This window comes from Anopheles aquasalis, chromosome 2 (assembly GCF_943734665.1).
Source record: "Anopheles aquasalis chromosome 2, idAnoAquaMG_Q_19, whole genome shotgun sequence".
NCBI classification, from domain to species: Eukaryota; Metazoa; Arthropoda; class Insecta; order Diptera; family Culicidae; genus Anopheles; species Anopheles aquasalis.
In genome coordinates this window covers 67,448,147-67,461,404 of record NC_064877.1, presented here as the reverse complement: position 1 = coordinate 67,461,404, position 13,258 = coordinate 67,448,147, and the positions used below count along the sequence as shown (strand labels likewise).

The 13,258-nt window shown below is 48.0% G+C and overlaps 3 protein-coding genes across 3 annotated transcripts; 2 read left to right on the top strand and 1 right to left on the bottom strand.

Annotated features, from left to right (window-relative positions):
* The first annotated feature begins 2,099 nt into the window (after positions 1 to 2,099).
* LOC126572984 (histidine-rich protein PFHRP-II-like) lies at positions 2,100 to 2,878 on the top strand. Its single transcript, XM_050232739.1, has one exon. The coding sequence runs from the start codon at positions 2,177 to 2,179 to the stop codon at positions 2,714 to 2,716; it is 540 nt and encodes a 179-aa protein (XP_050088696.1). The 5' UTR covers positions 2,100 to 2,176; the 3' UTR covers positions 2,717 to 2,878.
* A 3,290-nt stretch (positions 2,879 to 6,168) lies between these two features.
* Positions 6,169 to 6,774, bottom strand: LOC126572988 (splicing factor 3A subunit 2-like). The gene has a single exon (XM_050232744.1). It carries the CDS (start codon positions 6,679 to 6,681, stop codon positions 6,349 to 6,351), a length of 333 nt encoding a protein of 110 aa, XP_050088701.1. The 5' UTR covers positions 6,682 to 6,774; the 3' UTR covers positions 6,169 to 6,348.
* Positions 6,775 to 8,686: 1,912 nt separating this feature from the next.
* On the top strand, positions 8,687 to 9,445 carry LOC126572986 (vitelline membrane protein 15a-2). The gene has a single exon (XM_050232741.1). The coding sequence runs from the start codon at positions 8,796 to 8,798 to the stop codon at positions 9,165 to 9,167; it is 372 nt and encodes a 123-aa protein (XP_050088698.1). The 5' UTR covers positions 8,687 to 8,795; the 3' UTR covers positions 9,168 to 9,445.
* Positions 9,446 to 13,258: the final 3,813 nt, after the last annotated feature.

The window sequence follows — 13,258 nt, the reverse complement described above, 5'->3', positions numbered from 1 at the left end:
GAAAAGCCCTGAGCGCTGTAATTGCCCTTCGTGAAAAGAGTCCCTAAAGCGTCGCTCTCTCTAGCACAGTCCCTCTCGCGAGCTACCTCTCGTCGACAATGTAAATCAACATAAAAGCTTTTAGAACCCCTTCCATGGCCATCGACACAGATAGTTTTCGCTTCTAAGTTCCCCCAACCCAATCAAGCGTAATCGCAGGAAATGGAATGGAATGGAAAAGCTGGGACTCGGTGTGGGGGTCCTCTGATTTGATCGCGAGTGAGATGCGACTGAAGCGTAATAATTGTGGCACTGAGGATGGAGCTACCCGGAGTAAACGATTAGCTTTCCAGCACGCTCGAGCTGTCCGGAAGCACACGGGACGGGACCATGGGAGTGAACTCCGGACGATCCACACACGTGTCGCTCACGAGATGTGGACTTTTCAGAAGGATATCGGTTTTCTATCGAGTGGAAAAAGGCTGCCCCCTTCCCGGGGTGGTGGGTGATGGTTTGGGATTCAATAAGCTCTGTTTCAATTGGACTGCTCCAGTTCGTCTAAAGTGGCGTCTAGCTCTAGTGGCCACTCCGAGGAGATGGAACTTGGAATGAAGATGATGCTCTCGCTCTCTGAAACCCATCGTCATGCGGCGACTTTACTATCGTAATTACAATGCTTTTAAGTGTTACCGATGTGGGGACTGTTGGGATTTGAGCTCTCAATACGTTCACTGGGCAAGTAATCAATATCCATTAGAATTTTTCTAATTAAATGTGTTTGAAACTTGAAAACGAAAAGCTTTTGTGCATTAGAAACTCAATTGTTAGGCAAATACCTCGATAGATGTGCTCTCTGAACGCACTTTGATTACATGTTCGTGATGCTCATCCTGCCAGTGTTGCATGTGATGCCAACGATTCCACAGCGTGCCAGTACACTTCATACGATTGGAACCCTTCATTATCCGTCGCACTAATCCCCAGAGGATCAGCAACCAGCAAGCCAAATCGCCTGCCATCACAATTAACTACAGCGCGCAGTCAGGTGAATAACGATCGAGTAAATTCCACATTTTACCAACTGCTGCTGACTCCTCAAACCCCGCGTGGAGAGAGAAATCATTTTCCTCATTGCTTTGGCGAGAGAGAGACACGATCACGAAGATTGCCAGCGATTTTTCCTTGATTTACGCGCTAATTATGCTATCCAGAGGGCCATCCCTCGGCTGAGTCAGCATCGTTCGCATTGTCTCACGTCCACCCCTCCCGGTGGCCAGGAAGGAAGCTTCCGCAAGAGCCTCGGTAACTGAACCAATTTAATCACAATTATCCTCTCGTCGAGCTGTTCCGTTAGCTCGTGACAAGTGAATGAGGCAGAAGCTGGGATCGCCTACTCAGCAGCAGCCACCAAGTCAGCACTTTTACCCCGGAACCACCACCGGGAGCCTCAGTTTCGGTTGATCAATCGCCATCCGTGATGGTGGGAATTAGTGCGGGAATCAAAAAGGAACCGGAGGAGAAGATGTAATAGAGATGGTACATCTGCCCCCCCCCCCCTTCTTTGGGAGAGAAGAATGCGGAAAACGCTTCCGCGAACGGTGCCGCGAACGGTGGCCCTTTTCGTTCGTTACGTGACACCGCGTTTCGGGGCCCGGGTTAATGAGATTGTCCGAGGCGATGGAGCTCATTAGCCCAACCAACGGGTGGTGGCTGGGAGGGAGGAGGTTAGCAATTTGTTCCGGAAACTGTTCGATAGGGCCACTCTTGCTGGCTCTGGCCTGCTTCTTGGGTTCTGGCACCTGGAACAAAACGCAAAAAAGAGCAGCAAGCAAATGTCGGTCATTAAGCAACGTTTTCGTTTATGAAGTTGGCACCAGGGGAGGGGTTTGAGTTGGACGATTTGCGTTTGCTGCGTCCGCAACAATGTTTTCCGGCATCGGCTGCAACCAAAACACACGCTGGCCGGGGGGGCTGTAAAATCAGGTCAAACTTGGTCAGCTGTTCCAGAATCGTTTTGGTTTCCAGAACCGAGGGATTGCAAAGGTAGTTGAGGGGTGGTTGGTGGTGCGATTAAAGTCACCACAATCGCGGTATAAATACACGTCCATTCCGGTCAGTAAAGTGCAGTTCGTCCTTAGCCTTTCAGTCGACTACAGTGCAGCACACGCAGCAAGCAACCCTTCACTCTTCACCAATCATGAAGTTCCTCATCGCAATCGCCGCTCTGGTTGGTGTGTGCATGGCCGACGGTTACGGCAAGCCAGCGTACCCGGCCGCCCCGGTCGCGCACCATTACGCGGCCCACGCACCGCACGTCAAGTGTGGCGCTAACCTGCTGGTCGGTTGCGCTCCGCACGTCGCCCACGTTCCGTGCCATCCAGTGCACGGTGGACATGGTCACGCTGCCCCCGCTCACCACGGTGGATACCATCACGCTGCACCGGCCAAGAAGGAGTACGGCCATGCTGCCCCGGCCTACCATCACGCTCCAGCGCCCGCACCCGCTTACCACGCTCCGGCCCCAGCTCACCACGGTGGATACGAGGCACCGAAGAAGGAGTACGGACACGCTGCTCACGGTTACGAGGCACCCAAGGCTCACGGATACGAGGCACCGAAGGGACACGGATACGAGGCACCCAAGGCTCACGGATACGAGGCACCCAAGGCTCACGCGTACGGTGGATACGGTAAGCGATCGAGCGACTTCGAAGGCGCCGCAGAGATGGAAGACTGAACGACGCCAACGCGATGATACGATACGGATTTAAAGTGTGTGCGAAGTGTGAGTGTGATCAGGCATTGGAGTTGAAGTGCGTGCCTTGCTAGTGCTTGCAGCGAAACGAACTCTTTAATTTTTTTATAATAAAACCACACACGGTGTGTGTTAAACACGAAATTTTCCCTTTTGTGTTCGTTTTTGCTTTTCCTTGCTCTTCCTCGGTATCTAAGTCCGCCTTTTGTTCCTCCACTTTGTTTTTTTTTCTCTTCCCAAAAAGGTGATTCGAATTGAATCTTTCGATAGTGGAAAGCGACGAACCCTTCTCCACCTTGGTACGAGTTTTGCTCTCGATCATTTTGCTTCGCAATCCTCCCTTTCCGCTTCCTCGCAGTGGGCTGTGACGTTTGGCTAATCGGAAAACAAATTGTCACGGCCTGCTAATTGAATTGAAGCGCCAAGATGGCGGTTTTTGAGGTTCACTTTCCTCGCTCAAACAAAAAAAAACACAAACAAACAAAAGCAACGGAAGGAAAAACTCAATTTCGTGCGCTAATTTATGTATTAACGTGCGCCCCGGTCCGGCCGTTCCGCTAATGTAGCAGCGAAGCAGCAATTATACGCGGAAGGCATACATTACATCCCCGGTCCCGCCTCCCGGCCCCCTCCGGGGCGAACATGGCTTGCGGGCAGAGTGTATCAAATTATGATAATTATTACGAAAGTGGCTCTATCTGGCGCCGAAGCAAACCAGGAGCAGCAGCAGCAACAGCAGCACCGTTGCTCATAAGCGAAAACACAATAAAATTCAATTGTTTTACACCGAAGCCTCCTGGCACACGTCTCTTGCCAGCCCAAGGGGGGAAGGGTGTTAGCAACATCAGCATACTAATCGAGGTATGGGTGGTGGGGGGGCTTATCGTGGCGTCGCGACGCGATTCCGTTGGCTGGCCCGGTAGGCTCTGGTTATTATCTTATTTCTTATGATATTGTGGGTGATGGGCCTACTGTGCCCAAAACGGGGGAGGGCTGGTGACTGGGGTGAGACTTTCTTGATTCAAATTAATTTCGTGAAGAAAACAGTGGAGCTCTGCACGAATGAGAATGCTGCTGCTTAGGGATGAGTTCATTTAAGTGTTGATGGTGTTTGGTTGGTTTCGGGAAATTGAATTAATAATCGCTCTACTCGAATTGCTACTGCAGGTAACTTTAATTGAAAGTTGGTTTCACATCGAAGGCGCTTTTCCAAGCGCCAAAGCTTAAATCTACTGTTCGTGCCGAGTGCGATCGAACGAAAACTCCCCAAAAAATCATAATAAATAATATTATGATCACACAAAATCAATGATTACTGAGATTTAATCACATTTATGCCTAAAACAAAGAGCAAAATCAAAGTGATCCTGCCACAATTTGCAGATCGTTTCGAAGAAATCGCACTTCTCTGTATTTTGAGGAAATGCGAGTTTTGACAGAACCTCGCGATTTGCATAAAAAATCAACCTCGATGTAAAGGCAGCTGAAGTCTTTTGATAAAACTCCCGCGTGCCAGTTGTCAGCAAATGTTTTTTTGCATTTAAGTGTGCAACAAAACTCCGGCGAGACGCCTCACGCCTCTGCTCAAAGCCAGGCATTACAGATGTCAAACAAGCTGTCTGGCAAACAGCATTGTTTCGAAGGAAAGCAGATCACCTCGGTGCAAACCTGTGTCATCTCTGTGCTCTATCAGCTGCTCATTTGTGCAGCAACTGCAGCAATGCCACGCACCATAATAGGACACTGCAAATGAGCAACGCTGTGAACGGCAACCTGGCATCATGACATGATAAGCCGATTCACGTTGTCAGATCTGCCCGTTCGTTCGCTAATGATGTGGCACCAACGAGTGGGCCACGTGATGCAGCTTTTATCAAAGCAAAGCCCCAAAAGGGTGTACAGCGGGGGTTTGAGCGGCTGCATTTCAGCAGAAATGGTAAACAACATTACCAGAGCTCGCGCGTAGCGCACGCACGCACGCAATGATGGGAAAGAGTATCGGTGCAACATCAATCGGTTGTCTGATACACAATAAACAGTTCCGTCGGTGAGAGGGAAGGTTTGCAGAAAACACAAACGTACATCCGGAGTTGGGCGCTGCATGATTCATTCGCATCGCCAGCATCCCAAGCGAGCGAGCCGACAACAAACTAAACAACGAAAACATGCTCGTTGCGCTTAACTCCGCTGCTGCCATTTGCTTGTTGGGGGGGGAGGAGGATGCGAGAACGAATGGTGACCATTTGGTTTGCTGCATTTCATTACATTATGCACATCCGTGAGCTGACGTTTGACGTTTTCAGACGGTGATGACAACGGGGATGGAATGGGACTACAAACTTGCAAACCGAGCATCCCTTTATAGGGGGGTTTGAGGGTTGTTTGTAAAATTGTTTTCCACCCTTTCCCCCCAGGGCTGGTAGCCTGGATAGACTGAAAGTGCTCCAAGCAATGGACACTGACCCGCTGACAGCTGATTTGGCATTCCATTTGAACTCGCCAGCAAACTCGGACAACTCTTGCCCAGTCGGCGCTATCCACGGTCATCCGGCTCCATGGCAGTATTGGGCGTGTGGAAAGGGGGGAAAGGGGGTGAATGACCAACCCTTCTACCTCCCGTCGAAACAAGATTGAAATTGACAAAGCCAAGTCAGCGGAAATGCAAATTGTTTACCACCCCGCCCGCCGTTCCCGATAGTTACCGCACAACCGGTGGCAGGTGAATGAATTCCGGAAGACCAGGACCACCGGGTTTGCCGGATCTGGGCCAATGGACGGACGGAGTGCGGGTTCACTGCAATGCAATGTTGCATTTTTGGTGCGGAAAGGAGTGAGTACCGCTGACCACCTGTGCTCTGCTCGCTCCTGGTGTTGCCATGGGATACCGGATTGAATGTACTAAAAGCATTCGCATTGACATTCAGCAGGTTGGTCAACTGCTAGGGGTGTGACCTCGTTGATGAATATCATAAATGCAATCTAGCACTGTTTGGGCAACAGTTAACAATCAGTCGCCACAGCAAAACAGGAGGAAGTCCTGATTTCGACAATAACAACAACCACAACAACGGTGGAATGCTACATAACCTCAATTTCCACGTTCCAATTGCAAATTGCTAGAAGCGCTTTATTGGAAAAGCAACAAGTGGTTCCAGGCAATGGAGCATTCCAAAAGCAACTTAATTGTTGCCAGCCACATGCTTCCTGGTTTCGAACAAAACAACTTCATTTTCTATTTTCATCCATTACAAAACCATATCCAAATAGCACATCAAAAGAGGATGAACCAAGCAAACCAACAATTGCACAACAAAAAAGAAAAGCGAAGAGAAGAGCGAAGAGAAGAGTGAATTTTCCGACGAACCCAAGGGAACCAATTCATCCCCCATTTTCCCAACCCCAAAATAGAGACCGAACGAAGAACACATGGTTGATTATGATTTAAATTCTTGGCTTTTACTAATCAAAACATATTGCAGCTTAGGCTAACGAGTCGCAGTTCCGAAAAAAAAACACTATCTCTCTCACATTCACACACATTTTAACGTTCAACGTTTAAAACTGGTACCCCTCACCGCTTTTCACGCGCTGGTCTCTCTTTCTCTCTCTTTCTCTTAATACTTGGCCGGTGCGTGATGAGCTGGGGCAGCATGGTGGTAGGCCGGAGCAGGTGCGTGGTGAACGGGTGCCGGATGGTGGTAAGCGGGAGCTGGTGCGTGGTGAGCGGGAGCTGGAGCGTGGTGGTAGGCCGGAGCGGGTGCGTGGTGGCCACCGTGCACGGGATGGCACGGAACGTGAGCGACGTGGGGAGCGCAGCCAACCAGCAGGTTGGCACCGCACGGCACGTGTCCTCCGTGGTGTCCACCGTATCCACCCTTCGCCGGGTAATCCGCCTGCGTGGAACCGATCGCCAGCAGGGCCAGGGCAGCAACGATGAGGAACTTCATGTTGAGGATGTTGTGGATGATGATCTGAACGCGGAAGCGACGAATGAAGATGATCGTGTGCCGGTCGGTGACTGATTGTACCTTACTCGACCACGAGACAAACGATTTATACCTTCAGCTGAGCTGCATGCTGGAATGTTGTGTTAGTGGGCCCACACGTAAGCAGCATAAGCATTGATAGCAGCGCTCGATCAATTCAATCGATTGCTGTTCGGTGTCAGCATTTTTCTATTTTCATTCCGGCAATCGATTGCTGGTCAGAGTGGTTCGTGGAGTCATTTTGTTTTTCTGAACTTGTTTATGCTAAGGTGTTTTTAACAAAGTTCAATTGAGGGCAGTCAATTTGGCAAAAGTTGCTGACAGTTTTTGGCAATTCCATTTCGCCTTTTTGGGGGGTGGGGGCATCAATCTGTCCAGCGCATCATCATCAAATTGAAGACAACTCGGCGGAGTGCAATGATAGCAAAAGTGGCCATCCATTTGTTCCGCAACTTTATGACAAACATTGCTAAGTCACTTAAAAAATGTGGAAATGAAAGGGTTTTCTAAAATGAATTTCGTTAACTGAACCTCCAAGACTCACTATATTACCTTTAGGCAAACATTTCAGAATGAAAATGATTCTTTGTATTGTTTTAAACAAATCGCATAATATTCACATAAAATATAAAAGCGAAACCACCTTGGTATCAATTCTTGGTGTTATTGACATTGCTGTGTCCATCGCAAACTCAGTGTGTTCATTAATACATAATTTTATCTACGTAATCATGGACGGTATTTGTGGAAATCCAGTTAAAAAAACAATCTAGGAATATTTTGAAATGACAAAGCTGAGTTTTACTGATAAATTGCAATTTATAAAGCGAGATAAAATTCTCCACTAACGATTCTGATCGTCAAATTGGCGGTACCATCCGTGAAACATCAGTGAAATATTTTAATATTAGGCCAACAGTTATATGATCCGATCTCGCTTCCCAAAAAATAAAAAAAGGGATTGATGAAAACAATTTACAAAACATTATTGAATGGTTCAATATCCAGAAGAAATCGAACGGGAATTGTGTCTTCCCTAAACAAATCCAATTGATTTTTAACCGAATCAAGATTCGAGCTCATGTTCAGTCAGCTCATTTTAGGCCATCACCAGCCGTAGCATTTGAAGCATGAAACAGAATGTGAATTTAATTGTTGTGAAGCTAATGGAATGTATCTAGAATTTTATTGATATGCTTCTCCGACGGTTGAACGTGTTCTAGATGAACGAAGAAGAATAACATTGCCAAACGAATTTCACGTCATACGAGCATAAACAGAGCTCGTCACTTAATGGAAAATACTTCCTTTAGTGACTTTCCTCTCTTTCATATTTCATTTCTCAAACATTATTGAGAGTAGGATAGCAAATATAAATTATCATTCTGAACATGCTTATCTACTTAATTGGATTCGATATCGATTCAATTTTAAAATCAAAGTTAAATACAGAACGCTCAGCAATATGTGTGGCTGATCGTCGACGATCGAGCAAAGTTGAAGTAACTAGCAAGCGACGAACCCTCAAGTTTCGAAACAAAAAAAACAGATACCATTCCGGTTACACAAACTCGTGCCCTGATTGAAACAATTAAAAAAAAATGGTGCCACATGAGCGCATTGGATTGACCGATTTCCTCCAAGCCAACGAACGATTGCTTTTCCCTTACCTCGGCAGCCCGGAAACGGTGCGCGGAAAATTGTCGTCAAGCAGTAGCGCAACAGCCGCAAGAAAAAAATCGCCCAATCGGCAACGATGCTTACGGAACCGCTGCCCAGGCCGCTACCCAACCGAAAGTGCTGACCGGCTGACAACAGAGAGTCGGCGGACGAGCAAACAAACAGAAAACACAAAAAAAAACCATCCGTTGGCCACCAATGCTGATGCGCCCAAAAAGTGACCAACGGCAACCGGTCGGGACCGGTGCACCCGGTGGTGGTGGTATAAATAGTGAGCCCCGGTCCCGGTATCAGTATCAGTCATCATCTGTTCTTAGCTTCAGCAACACCAGCAAGTGTGCCAGTGTCCTTTCTCTCGTTTCGAACGAAAACCAACCAACCAACCAACCTTCAAGATGAACACCATCGTCGCAGCATTCATCCTTTCCGCCGTCGTCATCGGTTGCTCGATGGCCGATTACGCCAAGCCCGCCTACCACGCTGCCCCGGCTCACCACGCCCCAGCCCCAGCTCACTACGCTCCGGCTCCGGCTCACCACGGACACGGATACGGCCACCCGGTCGTGCACGCTTACGCCGCCAAGGCCCCGCATGTCAAGTGCGGCGCTAACCTGCTGGTCGGCTGCGCTCCCAACGTTGCCCACGTGCCCTGCGTGCCCGCCCACGGACACGCTCACGGATACGGACACGCCCCGGCCCCGGCTCACCACGGATACCGCTCGTTCTCCGAGGCCGACCAGGCTTCCGCCTTCGAGGTTGAGGAATAAGCCACCTGTCCTCATCAACACCATCAACACCACCACCACCACCACCAGCAACACCATTATCAGCGCACCTTCATCATCCCACTAGCCTACGAACGGACTGACGATCTCTGGTAAGAGGAGAAGCGATCGTTCCAACCAACCCCTTGGAGCGGTCAGTGAACGCGAGCAAAGCATACATTGGAACAACGTATGCGTATTAGTGCACTGTTTGAACTAGCAACTTGGTTTGAAGAAGGGATACAAACAATAAAACCTTGATTACGATTTACTAAACGAAATCCACCTCCTGTGTTGTGCTGAGTGCACTTTCTTTGGGGCTGGGACACACTGGGATCCGAAAGAAAATTCCACAGGAAAAACAACTTCCCCTACAGCAGCAGCAGCAGCAGCAGCATTGGCAGCATGATCAGTTCCTGAGTTCTCCATTTCGCCGTTGGTTTGCAGCAGCTTCATTCCAATTCGGTTCCAGAAGACACTCCAATTAACATTTCATCAAAATGGCTCTTTCTACTTATCTCTCTCTATCATTTCAGCTAGAATTCATCATAGTCTTGTGTGGCAAACGGTGACAACCTGGGCGGTGTGGCCGCGATGGATGGAATTTAATTAAAATTAAATGTTTGCTCGATGTGATCGTGATCCTGACGTCATCGCTGTGGCACTCAACTACTGCGGTGCTCCTGCTACTACTAGAAACCACCCCACCCATTTGGAAGGTATAGATTTGATGGAAAAACTTTTCATCGAAAACCAAGTGCATTACAAGTGTATGTGTGTCTGGGCGCGCTAGTGAGCTCCTGGCATCGCGAGTGTGTGCGAGTGTTCTAGAGAGAATATGACGCTCCATTGAAAAGGCGAAAGTTTCATCCATTTAGCTCCCGGATTTGAGTGGCAGCATAAAGGGGAGACGTTCTTCGAGCCGCCCGGCCGTGAAGCCGAGATGAAGGCAAACATGGCACACATGGAACAACTTTTCGGTACGGTTCCAAAAGCCTGCCAGATCCATTTGCCTGACGATGATTGCCAATCGATTCACGGCTCCGTCTCGGATATCGGAGCCAGGGATGAGTTTTTTAGGCTCTTAGCATCAAAGAATCAACGAATTGCGCTGATACGGTTGGAAAAGTTACGCTACACAAATGCACTTACTTTCGTGTGCCGGGAATGCTATAATGTGGAGCAGAATCATATTTGCGTTGCTCTTGCTGCAACGTGCATTACCCTTCTTCCCAAACACCCCGGACCGCTGGTATTGATATTCTATGCTTTGAAGGTTGATTCCCGGGAACAATCGCGCAAACACGCGGTTTGCGTTCCTTTTTCCACGAGCACGACGATCGACGTTCAATGGTTCAATATTTTCCCGACAAATTGAGGGCAAACAGTGGCAACGAGTGAGCCTGAGAACCATCCGAGAACGCTTTGCTTTTCCTGAACGGAATTGATTGTTTTCGTTTTGTGGATGATCCATTTTTCCAGTGCTTTTGTATGAGTGTATGTCTGTGTGCAATGATTGTACCGATTTGGAGCCAATCGGTTGAAGCTACGAAACCGAATAATAGAGTGACCGCTAAGAGGCAGCTGACTGAGGAGCAGGGAATGCAAATAGAGGTGAGGTGGCGGTGGTGATCGAGTTAAGGGAAGCTCGGTCTCTTCGTTAGGAGCGAACAATGATGATGGTGCGTCCTATTACAGCGTCCATTTGCTGTCCTTTCCTGGTCCCCGGACGTTGAAACAACTGGACAGACAGACAGAGCGAGAGAGCGAACGGGAAAGGAAATAATTCATTTTAGAAAACAAATTTATTTAAGCGTTTCCCCCGCCATTTTCCTCGCTTTTTTTCTTCGTTCCCTTTTTTCGCGTTCGGGAAAGGGTTTGAAAGGGGCAGCAGGGGCTGACGTGGAAAGCGTCCGGGAACCGAGAGCGAACTGAGCGAAGGGCACAATCAACGGAGCAGCATCCTTGAGGCACAATAAGCAGTGTGTTTATTTTATGCTAAGAGCTTTCTTTTCTTCATTCATCGTATTTATTTTGTCCCTTCCAAGGCCCTCTTTTTCCCCCTTCTTTTGGCCATCTATTTGCCTTTACATTCCAGTCCAGACGGTGTGCCACCGGCGGGACTCCGAGCAGTGACCGACTTTGCTTTCCGTCGAGTACCGTCGAAGATTAAACAGACGTTCTTCTGCCACTACTACTGCTGCTGCTACTGCTGCTACCATCAAGTGCAAGAGGTTTTTATTTGCAGCCCACCTCCCGCTTCTCATCCCTCGCTTTCCTCCCTGAAACCATCCTTGTCTCGACGGTCGGAAGTTAAAAATAATGTATGAGATGCTGCAGGCTCGGTCCAGTTTTTGCAGCACCACCAAGGACGGAGACGGGGCAGAGCTAATTTAACTCAATATTTTAATGAAGCTAGTAGCTTACCCGCTTCAGAGCAGCAGGAGCAGCTGGTCAGTCCAACCGGCTGAACGTGCTGACGTTTCATTTCCATCCGGGGCCAGGTGTACAATCAAAACCGCTGGGAACCGCTGATCCAGGCTGCTGGAGAAAAGCAAACAATAATACGCGAGATGCGCAATGAGTGAAAGAAGTTATGTAACGGGCGAAAGGGAGATAATGTCATTATGCAGCAATGATAGGCGCATTTATCCGTGCGTTCATCTGCGGTGCACGCAAACACTGGCCGTGTTTTCATTTCGGGGGGGAAGCATAAAAGATAAATCGCAAAGGAAAGCCATTTTCGAATCGAAGATAAACCTCAGAATGCGGAGCGATGGTACGGTATTGATGCACCGAACGGTTGGATATGGATCCGGATCGAATGATGATGAGGAACCGCTTGGGAAGGATTCAGATGAACTCTGCTGACTCAGTTGTCTACTCAGGCTACTAATGAATGTTGGTATTGCTTCCGCAATGCGAGTAACCATCTGTGCTTGCGTTTGCAAGCTCTTTTCGGTGTGTTCTTTGTGTTTTCCTTTTGTGGCGCAATGTAAACTGTGCCTTTTGTTGAGATGGAATCAATTATCGGTTCACAAGAATTGGCTGAAGAGTCTGCAGATATCATGAGTATTGTATAATTAGCATCAGAGGTGGCACAATGTTATGAACGACTTGTTCAACATTACTATGTTATTTGAGATATCTTTACGTTGGAATGCATAGCAACATCCCTAAAATCTATAGAATCTTGTAAAGCATTTTCATTACACAAAGTTAAACGATATTCCCACAAAAATTAATCGTCATTCATGGTGGGTTATGCAAAAGGTAGAAAATTGTTGATCCTCGAATGAGAATGTTTCGACCTGATACCTGTTCCTTTGCATAAGTCCAGCATTACTTGTTCTGTTTTAATGAAGTTCATACTTTGTCGTTGATAAGAGAGTAGTGCAAATTATCAAAAGATAATTTTGAAATTTCGTAAAATGAGCTAGGTACTAATTTCCGTCTCTTCAATTTTCTATTATTAAAAAAATGTTTAATTATCGAATTATACATCATCACTCAAATATACTATGATGATAGATCAGCTACCAAGGAAAGAAAATCGGTTGCCGTGTAGTGTAAGTAAGTAATCTCCTAAAGTGGAAGAAAATGAGGTCCTCCTTTTCCTGTACTAACTCTCTCGATATCGTTTGACGCTTCGTTGCCGCGAAAAGAGCATATGCTACAGTGCAAAGCTGCACCATCATAGCTCATTACGAGCACCCTGTACCACCGAGACACGCCGTTACCTTCCCGGCTGGAAGTGTCGCGATAAGTTTCCCACCGCACCAGTGCGCAGAGTGTCACCAGTTCGCATAAATACCCAGCTTACACGGTTGCAGGTATCGTTAGCTGACAATCTGCTGCGTTCCACTGTTGCTGCGTTGTGGGTACTGTGCTGGTAAGTTGCTGCCAATTTCGCATCCTCGCCGGAAGTGGAACAGCCAAACACACTCGCACTTCGCACACTGGCTTAGGTGTCTTAGGGTTCAATGGGTAGCGGGTTTTCGTGTTTCGTGCGAGCAGCAGCAGCTACAGCAGCACAATCAAGGGGATCTCACTTCATGAGAACGCCTGCTTGAAGCTCGCCGTCGCAAATCATG

Excerpts from the sequence above, each read along its gene's own strand:
- LOC126572984 (XM_050232739.1), top strand. The coding sequence starts at position 2,177 with ATGAAGTTCCTCATCGCAATCGCCGCTCTGGTTGGTGTGTGCATGGCC.
- LOC126572988 (XM_050232744.1), bottom strand. The coding sequence starts at position 6,681 with ATGAAGTTCCTCATCGTTGCTGCCCTGGCCCTGCTGGCGATCGGTTCC.
- LOC126572986 (XM_050232741.1), top strand. The coding sequence starts at position 8,796 with ATGAACACCATCGTCGCAGCATTCATCCTTTCCGCCGTCGTCATCGGT.